This window comes from Trachymyrmex septentrionalis, unplaced genomic scaffold (assembly GCF_001594115.1).
Source record: "Trachymyrmex septentrionalis isolate Tsep2-gDNA-1 unplaced genomic scaffold, Tsep1.0 scaffold78, whole genome shotgun sequence".
Lineage (NCBI taxonomy): Eukaryota > Metazoa > Arthropoda > Insecta > Hymenoptera > Formicidae > Trachymyrmex > Trachymyrmex septentrionalis.
Genome location: NW_017305967.1, coordinates 598509 through 608887, shown reverse-complemented (window position 1 = coordinate 608887; position 10379 = coordinate 598509). Strand labels below are relative to the sequence as shown.

General features: G+C 33.5%; 1 protein-coding gene across 1 annotated transcript in view; it reads right to left on the bottom strand.

Moving 5' to 3' along the window:
- Nucleotides 1–1151: 1151 nt before the first annotated feature.
- Nucleotides 1152–10379, bottom strand: part of LOC108754175 — an 11217-nt gene continuing 1989 nt past the window's right edge. Inside the window, 13 exon segments of the mRNA XM_018496297.1 lie at nt 1152–2077; nt 2171–2290; nt 2362–2666; nt 2741–3005; nt 3083–3245; nt 3333–3592; nt 7150–7247; nt 8410–8560; nt 8663–8745; nt 8837–9112; nt 9216–9483; nt 9799–9961; nt 10032–10291. Coding sequence (XP_018351799.1) covers nt 1907–2077; nt 2171–2290; nt 2362–2666; nt 2741–3005; nt 3083–3245; nt 3333–3592; nt 7150–7247; nt 8410–8560; nt 8663–8745; nt 8837–9112; nt 9216–9483; nt 9799–9961; nt 10032–10291 — 2583 coding nt within the window. The 3' untranslated portion in view covers nt 1152–1906.

Below are 10379 nucleotides of genomic sequence, written 5' to 3'. Positions count from 1 at the left end.
ATATTTCATTGTTTTTACATTAACACGAGCATCTTTATATTTTTATAATATATCAACTATATAAAGGTATAGTAACTACATTATAATTTGTGTACATTGTTTAATATATGTACTTAGCACTGATTTCTGCTGAACGACAATTTTTAATATGTTGGAAAGAATTATGATTGCTTAACAATATATTTGGAAATAAACTGCTGACAACGTTTAACAGAAAATCTTACAACAGTTACAAAACTGCTTTTTGCAGCCATTATAATAGGATTTAGTGTGTCAAATCAATTGCAATTTAGGCTGATGTTCATAAGGCTTATTCTTTTTAGCTGAATTTCTTGTATGGTTCATCTTTTCTCTTTTTCTCTTCAACGTGGAGAGAAAAGAAAGACAAACCATATAAGAACTTTAGCTGAAAAGAACCTATATAGTCTAACAAAATTTTATCGTTTGGAATCGATGTTAAACTATAGATCCCATATAACTGTATTGTACAACCAGCCTGCATCCACAGGCCTATGAGAAAAGTCATCACGCTCATCATCCACTAGCAATAGGACTAAAAAGAATGTCTTATCCTCTCGTGATAAGAAACAAGCAGTATTTCATATTTACAGGAATTACCAAAGTTTTTATGATTACTTAACATCTTTACACGACAGTATTAACGATAATCTTGTAATTACAATTTGTTAAATAATAGAATAAATATATGGGCATAGATTTACTCGACGATCCCTCAAATAAAAATTTATATCGATATTGGTATAATTCGACAACAGCAACGTGTGGATGATATAATTGTTTGTTGAAGGAATAAAAAACTAAAGTTATGCAAAATAATTTATGTATACATACATCACTAATATATTATGTTACATGGAACACAGACCTTTTACTTTCGACATTCTATAGTTTTTCATGTGAATGGCTGTTGTGAAGTTTTAAAAAATAAACACGTACCTCGTTAGTAATTTTGATATCGATGAGATTCTTTTAAACAATCTTACGGACGTTCGCGTGATTAAATTTGAGTAGTTAGCTCATAATGCAATATTAATTTTATCATTTTTTATTTTATTACAATTTATTATTAAAATTTTTAATCTTTCATAGACATATACATACAATAAGATAATATTTGATTTTTATTTATAACTGCACGATTATTCATGCGGATCGTAAAAAGATAGTAGTTTTGTCAAAATTGAGTTGTAAATTTGTACACTTATTTATGAAACATTGGCATAATAATAAATAATAAATTTAACACCGCATTATAAGCTAATATTTATATTAGTGTCTCAAAAAGTTGATAATCTATTTTAATGTCTAATATCTTGTCGATGGTTTTGAACACTCTAAAGCACATTTCCATGGGCAACAGTTGCTTGCAAATAGATAGTATATTACATATATATAACTTAATCTCCTTAATACTGGATCTCATAGAACTCTGCGCTGTAGGAGTAAGCGCTGATAAATTACGCGTTGTCATGAGTAATGTTGTACAATTCTGTGTATTACAAATGTTCGCGACTGTATTAAAGAGGAAGATTACCATATATATATATATATTTTTTATATATATATATATATATGTATGTATACACACACATAAAAAAATACATTATTTTGTTTTATATATTTTATCTTCCAGTCTTCCAGTCGTATCACTTTTGTATGTCACAGACTTGTTCAAAACTATTCTACTTTTTATTTTTTTCTCTTTCTGTAAAGTTACGCAAAAAATCGAACTGTAAAATATTACTCTTTGACGAGAATACATTACGCATATAAAGTTATTACTGTAATTATTACTTTCAGACATTCCTGAAATCTTTTAACAATTGAGTACATATTCTCGGCAAAAATAGTCTTAGTAATATATTATCAATTATTTTTTTGCTACCTATGAAATTGCAGGTATTTCGAAGTTTACACTGAGATTTTCAGATTGAGCTAATTTAACAATGGTTGATAATTTTACTGCCACCCGGGCGGCCTCGTCGAGATCGTCGATTGGTACAATTTTTAAACCCGCATTCGCGATCAGAGCCTTAGCTTCGTCCACATTAGTACCCTAAAAAGTAAAGAAAAAAAATATCTTTGTGTAATTCCATAAGCAATTGTAATCATCATAATAATTATTTATAAAACAAAGTGCATGTCGTACCTGCAATCTTACAACGACGGGAATTTTTAAGCTTAATTCTTTAGTCGCGGCGATAATACCTTCTGCTATAACGTCGCATCTCATGATGCCGCCGAAGATATTAACTAAGAGAGCATGAACCTGATAGAAAAAAAGAATGCATGTAAATTCAGTTAAATCATAGAGACTCAATCATAATTTCATACACTCACTCGTGGATCAGAAGTGATAATCTTAAATGCTTCCTTCACCGCCGAAGTCGACGCACCACCGCCAACGTCGAGAAAATTAGCCGGCTCGCCACCGTGCAATTTTATAATGTCCATCGTAGCCATGGCTAAACCAGCTCCATTCACCATACAACCTATGTTGCCATCGAGCGCGATGTAATTTAAGTCAAATTTCGCAGCTTCGACTTCTTTAGAATCCTCCTGAGTCCAGTCTCTCAAATTAAAGAGTTCCTTTTGCCTGTACTCGGCATTGTCGTCGAACCGGCACTTGCAATCCAGAGCAAAGTCTGTAAAAGAAAATATGTAGGAAGATTCGTGTAAATTAAGCATTTATAAAATATTAAGAGAGACAAAAATTTACAATTCCCGTTTATGTCCTCGGCAAGAGGATTCACTTCCAAAAGAAGAGCGTCTTTCTTGAGAAACATTTGATAAAGATTTATAATTATATTGGAAATGTAGTCCTTCACGTTATCGAGGCCAAGCTTGACTACTATACGTTCCGCCTGTTCCTTCGTAATTCCCTTATTGATGTCGATAGGTTCATACATGATAGCGCTAGGATTTGTCGCTGCGACTTCTTCGATGTTTACCCCACCTTGACTGGAAGCTATTATGACAGGACCCTGGGAATGAAAAATATCCATTAGAAATTTAATGTAATAACTTTTCAAATGCGCTTTTCATTATTTTAAAAACTTACACCAAAGGCTCTTTCCATCATGACAGCAAGATAGTACTCTTTACGGGGAAACATGCGCTGAGTGACCATCACAGCGTTGCATATTCTGCCACCTTCGCCAGTCTGTTTTGTAATCAGTAATTTGCCGAGCATTTGACCCGCCAACGACTTAGCTTCTTCTGGACTATAAGCAATGATAATAAGCTACAGTATTTTGCAACACATCTAGAGTACATGTCGCATGCAATCTAATCAAAAGGGCTGTAATTACGTTTCACACATCTTCACTCCGCTAACACTCGTTCCTTTGAAGTGTCCTTTTCCTCTGCCACCAGCGAGGACTTGGGCCTTCAAGACGATATCCTTTGTCTTCAAATCGGCAGCGAGTTTAGCTGCTTCGCCAGGAGTTTTGGCGACGCCGAATTTAGGTGTCGGCACGCCAGCTTCATTGAGTAAACTGTAGCTAATGTGTTCATGAACGTTCAAATTCCTAGTCGGTTGTTTGACCAAGCTAGTATTGCACGCCAATATCTAAAAAAGGGTGTGACAAAAAAGTACAGTGATAAACTCTTGTATTTTGAATCATACGCAGTAGATACTCCCAACTCTAGCGTCATTATTATTGATAATAATGCATGCCAAAGTTTACTTTGTATACACTTTGCACATTGATCAGGATGAAGAAAGAAATGTAAATAAAAATTACACGACGTATTGATATCAAGAAGATAAAATATGCATAGGTTAAAGTATATGCAAATTGGTTTGTCAGTCATAAATCATGTAACAGTTAAATATAAATCTACACTTGAAGGCTGAATGGCAATAAGCTACGCACATGTTCATCACCTACATACAGCTTTTACATGTGTTTTGGCAATGACACTTCATCTGCAATAAAGTGAATTGTATAACAGTTTAAAATGACATTCCTTTAACGTTCTTTAAATACAGATTCTTCAACAATCTTTGAACACAAATAAGTTCTAAACAGACAGCTAATGTTCTCAAAATATTAATTAATATCGCTTGTTATTTCCTGTTGCATCTATCAATTGCATTTAAAACTTTGAAGTAATTGATTACATTATTCAACAAAAAATTAATTTTTTTGGTACAATCTCAGTTCGGGCACTAAACATAATTCCGTTACCAACCCAAGTAGTACACAGTGCTTACAAAACATTAACAAAGCGCTAAAAAAGCTAAAAAATAGTCGCTTATGTTTTTTAACGCTTTGTTAACTAGTGTGCTATTTGAGAAATTGCTCTATAACAATAATAGTATCATAATTTCGAAAAATTTGCAAAGTTAAAGTTGTAAAATGGACTGTTTTATAATTAGCATGTTATTATGACGTGTTGGAGAAGATTTATTGCATCAAAAAGCAATAATATACATATAATACAATACTATACTCTACCAATACTTGAAATATATAGTAATATATAATAATGTGAACTACAGATTTTCAGTACTAACAGCATCTATCGAAACATCATCAATATAAACTCTATTGGTGTAAGTACTAATATCGTGTTAAAGTCAATAAATTCAAAATGATCAATATGATCGGTCATCAATGGTGAAAATAAAAATTTAAAAAACGTTCAAATTTTTAGAATAATTCATTTGTATAAGAATTTTTCACATTCAATTTTCAATTTAAATTAAGTTATCAGCTTTAATAGATTATTATATTCAGCGACCTGAAACTTTTATGTTTAAATAACATAATTAAAAAATATTTTTGGCAGATCTTTTATATGTAAATCGCAATTTTGAGGCAATTAATACAAACTTCATATTAATCATAAATATCTTTCTAATCAACTTTAAAAAAAAATCTTTTTAAAGACTGAAATAATACATAATACATAATACTTAGATACTTAGCTTGATAAGTCAATTATAAAAACATTGCACAATAATAGCATTATGACAACAATTTTGCAATAATTAGATTACGATAATTTACCATAACAGCAACAGTTTCGTCAGAATAAAATTTCAAAATGATATTTGTCAAAAATTAGATAAATCTAATGTAAAGTGTAGATATTTTTTTCAATTCACTTTTTTTCAAGAACATAAATAAACGTCGACAGCATATTGAAGAAACAAATCAAGCTACGTTATCTGATTATTTTAAAATGTTTGACGAACACTTCTGAAAAATCGGAGATGTATCAGTGCATCTGAAAAGCCGTTTGACTTAAAAATGTTTAATGTAGTTATATCAAAATTATAATATTTTAGGCTAAAATATTTATAATTATGCATTTTTATGAGTATGTTTGTATTTATATTTCTAAAATACAGCTAAAAAATATTTTTTTCAATTGTCGAACAATTTTTTTCTAACAATTTGGTAAATTTTCCACCATATTGTTTTGCTGAAATATTTACATCGAAATTAATTAAGCAAATATCCATATTTTAGAAGAAATCAGAATTTCTACATCTGTTTTTGTAAATGTACTAGCATAATCGCAAATTACATATTTTAGGCAAAATAACGGACATATAATTTAATAAAAATCCATTGTTCTATCGGGGTGCATATTCTAGTGTTATGGCGAATTTGAATGCACTAGAGTGAACTGGTGCATAAATTCGTTGTACACTGATCTGATCTGAATATATATAAATGTAAAATAATTCGGAAAGTAAAATGCCCAATACATATTTTACCAAATAGACAATAAAGTGTATTGAGAATTGTTTCTATGTTTGTATTAAACACACATACGTCCCACCTTTTTGTTCTTAGTTTTTTTCATATTTCTGATCTAATTTGTATGCACATATGAGTACTTTTTAGACTCTTAGGGATCTAAGTTATGCAACTTTCATGAAAAATTACGTTAATTTATTTATTTACAATTTTGTTATAAACAATTAATTAATGTAAAAAAAAACTCGTTTTTTTTTCAGAATAAATTCGAGAAACTATAATATATATATTTTTCAGAATTTTCTGCTTGTTAGGTTTTCCGAAAAAAATTTCTGAAATTTTGGAAAATTGATCTTTTATAAGTCTATTATTTATTATTTATTTTGTAATTCTGATAAGAATCGTAATCAACGATCCCGAAAATCCACAGATGACCTATGATTTTAATAATTTGTTTAGAAAAAAAATGTCCTTCAAAGAGTTAAACAACATACGTTATTGATCAACAAAAATAGTTATTGATTAACTTAATAAATGCTTAAACAAATCTAGTTTTTCATGGAATTTTAATTCATAATTTACGAAAATATTGATATTCTGATCAGATAAATCATCATAATAAGAACGAAGCTGGGAAAATTCCATGACATAAAAAAAACATACTATCGGCTTTTTAACTGAAAATTTCTATCCCTAATTAATTTGCTCGTCGATGACTTTGACAACCAAAACACATGCGTCGTTGTCGCAAGTCAAGATCGTGTCTCATCGCTGAAAATAAATTTATGTTCCAGCGAGAGAGAAAAAGAGAAGAAGCGAGGATTTTAATCGATCGTGCGCGAGGTAGGGGGAGGAGGTATCACGAAAGTATCGATTGTTCTTTCGTTTCAATTCAAATTGAATCCGTGTCGTTCTATTCGACTCGTTCGATGAGAAACAAAAAGCTATCGAGGACAATTGTCGAGGCCGACGCGTAGTAAGTGACTATTTGACAAGTATTTATTCCCTCACGCGAGCGAGCATGCAGTAATTCGATAGAACGCGAAAACGAACGACGAGAACATCGATGGAAAGACGCGAGAGGCGGTTCCCTGATCGGTTGCGTAACTGTCACGCCGATTTATCAGGAGGGTGGCGAGGGGAGGGGAGAGAAAATTCTATTGACGAGATTCTCAGGGCTCGACTTCAAATCGCTCACGACCCTGGCGCTCGATTTAGCAGACTACAGCTGTCCGATATGGCGATCGGCGACCTTCGCTCTGTCTTGCTCGCACTCGCTTATCCTTCTTTTTCTCTCCTTTTCAGCCGATCCGTATCAATCCCGGGATTCACCCGGGACACATTCGTACGAACGTGCTAAAGCCACGCGATTAACGTGAATGCGGAAAAACCCATCGGCTTGACGACATACCTTGGGACTGCTCAGTCGACCGAGACTTTCCGCGAGTAAGATCGCCCGCGACAACATGGTAGCCATCTTTGCCTGAGCGACAGCCGTGGACTGTGGCACTGAGGTCTACAACTGGGAGTGTTCAGTGTGGTGGTCTGCCAGAAGCAGTTTACAGTTTACCGCCTTCGCCCCTCATGGCCCCCACCCAGGTTTGACGTTTCCTACGCGCAACACATCACGCAGAACCTCACCTTACACGAAAATCACACCGAGTCACACTGGGTTCTTTCCGTAGTGTGATATAAGTCGACACTAACGTCTTTCTGCCTTTGTGTGCTTTTCAGTAAACGACACGGTATGAAAGGTGCTATTTTATTTGTGCGTTTTTGTCGTATGACAAATTTTTAAAGCCTTGGAACAAAAAGTTCTCGACTGAAACACGAAAAAAAGTGTATGTTTACTTTTGATCCAAGAATCAGTTTGTCGAAAAATGTTTTCTTTTTTTCAAATTTCTGGTTTAACTTACGGAATTACTCTTTTGGAATGTTTGTGGGACAATTGGAATAATTTATAGCGATAAGAAATTGTTTAATTTTTGTGAAAAAAAAAGAACCAGTTAAAAAAAATTTTTTTTTCATTTGATATATAGAATTCTTTTTAGAACAATGTTTTGAACAACTAGAAATCTATCTATCAACAATCTCATATCTATAGATGTAAGAAATTGATTTTTTTTTTAAAAAGGGGATCAACTGTAAATGTTTAAAAATTTTATTAGAGAATCACTTGGAATAAAGCAATATATATTGCTTTGGAATAATGTGAGAATAAAAAATACTATACAAAGTTTGAACGATTTGAAACAATTTAAAAAATTATAATTTTCAAAAAAAAGGAGGATACTTTATACACACACACATTCGCGAGAAAGTATAATTAAATTATTTTAATATTCCTAAAAACTATGAATCCATAGACATTGCCTAAGATTCGAGATGATCTCTTAAGCTAGTGCTTGAAATGTCATGAATCAATTAGAGCTATATTAGCATCTTAAGATATTGTTCGAGATTGTCTTGAGATTAAGAACGGACTATGGATTTCGATCTATGAATCATCAGCATCTTATCTCATTCGTATGTAATAATAATATACACGCGTTTTATATGTGTATAAAAAGATATATTTCGTCAATATGTAAATACAAAATATTTGACAAACTCTTTCAAAGGTCTCAGTTTTTTATTTATTTTTAGAATTATTTTTTGGTATTTTTAATACTAAAAGTGAGATCTAAATCCGAAGTTTTCGCAATATTCATCATCGATGCTAACTTGACAGATGTCTCAGCTGCTTGAGCAAAATCGTCCACGGGAATTACTTTTAGCTTAGCATCCAATATCAATTGTTTAGCTTTATCGACATTAGTACCCTACAAAGAAATAAGCGGTTTAAAAAATGTTACAAGGCTAATATATGTAACTTAAAGATAATCACCTGTAATCGCGTGATTATGGGTACGTTCAAATTCAACTGTTTCGTAGCGTCTATGATCCCTTGTGCGATTATATCACATCTCATTATGCCGCCGAAAATATTCACCAAAATAGCTTCCACCTGCAAGGTCATTGATATATCAATTTTTTTATATCATTTTAACTCTCGATTTTTCTAATTACATTTGGGTCCGAAGATAGTATCTTGAAGCCTTCCGTCACTGTCTCGACTGTAGCGGTGCCGCCGACGTCCAAAAAATTTGCCGGCATACCGCCGCAGAGTTTTATGATATCCATAGTGGCCATCGCCAGTCCGGCTCCGTTCACCATGCAGCCAATATTTCCGTCGAGAGCTATGTAATTCAAGTTGTGCTTCTCCGCCACGACCTCTTTCGGGTCCATCTGGGTTGTGTCTTTCAGGTTGAACAGCTCCTTCTGCCGAAAATCGGCACTGTCGTCAAATTTGCATTTGCAATCCAGAGCGTAATCTGCGGTAATAAGACGCAGAATGTAACATTATTTAGTCTTATTATTGAAAAACTTATTATGTTTTCTTTTTTCTCGTATCTTATCTCATTCGTTGCAGCGTACATTCGCCACAGATGTCTTCTGCGAACGGATTGATCTCGAGCAGCAGGGCGTCCTTCTCGACGAACAAGTCATAGAGATTGGAGGCGACGAGCGACGCGATCTCCTTGCTGTTCCCCGTGAGTCCCAGTTTATCGGCGACGCTGTTCGCTTGCTCGGGTGTTAAACCTTTCTTCACATCGATCGGTATATATGCTATAGCTTCGGGATTCGCAGCAGCGACGTCTTCAATGTTTACTCCGCCTTGCTGGGAAACGATTATTACAGGCCCCTTGTGAAACATAAACGTATAGCGTTTAGATTGAATTGTTTCTGGATGGAAGAGCGATAGTAACTTACAATTATAAGCGACGGGTGAATTAAACCCATTTTATAGTTAATTTTTATAGAATATTTTCTTTAGATATTTCTACAATTAATAACAAATGAGTCATAATATAATACAAAGCTAATCCTTGGAGGTCAATAAATCGTAAAAAATATGATAATGTCTAATAATATAAATCACTAATATACGGAATGAGTAAAATACTTAATACTTTATTAACTTATAAAATAATATAGGACTATATATACTCATACTTACATCGAAGGCACGTTCCAACATCACTGCCATATAATACTCTTTACGTGGAAACATACGCGTTGTTACCATCACAGAATTGCATATCTTTCCAGCTGCTCCCGTCTGTTTAGTCACAAGCTCCTTGTTAATCATATTATCTGCCAATTCTTTTACCTGTTCGATTCTGCAATGAAAGAGATTACAGCCTCTCGTTTCTTTCTACTATGAATTCACGGGCTCCGTCACGTACTCACGTATTGCACATTACGACACCGCTAACATTGCTATTCTTAAACTGTCCCTTCGCTCTACCTCCAGCCAGAACTTGTGCTTTCAGCACGAGATCCTTCGTATTCAGATTCTTGGCTAGAGTGGCAGCTTCATCGGATGTCTTTGCCACCCAGAAAGGCGGGGTAGGAATGCCAGCTTCTTTTAATAAAGTGTACGCCATGTGCTCATGCACCTCCAAATTTCGAACCATTTGTTTAATAACCGAAGTGTTGTGCGCTAACAGCTACAAAGAACAAAGTATCTTATGTCAACATATCTGTATGCATTTTTTTTAGCGGATTAAATTATTTTATATTGACTAATATTTTTAT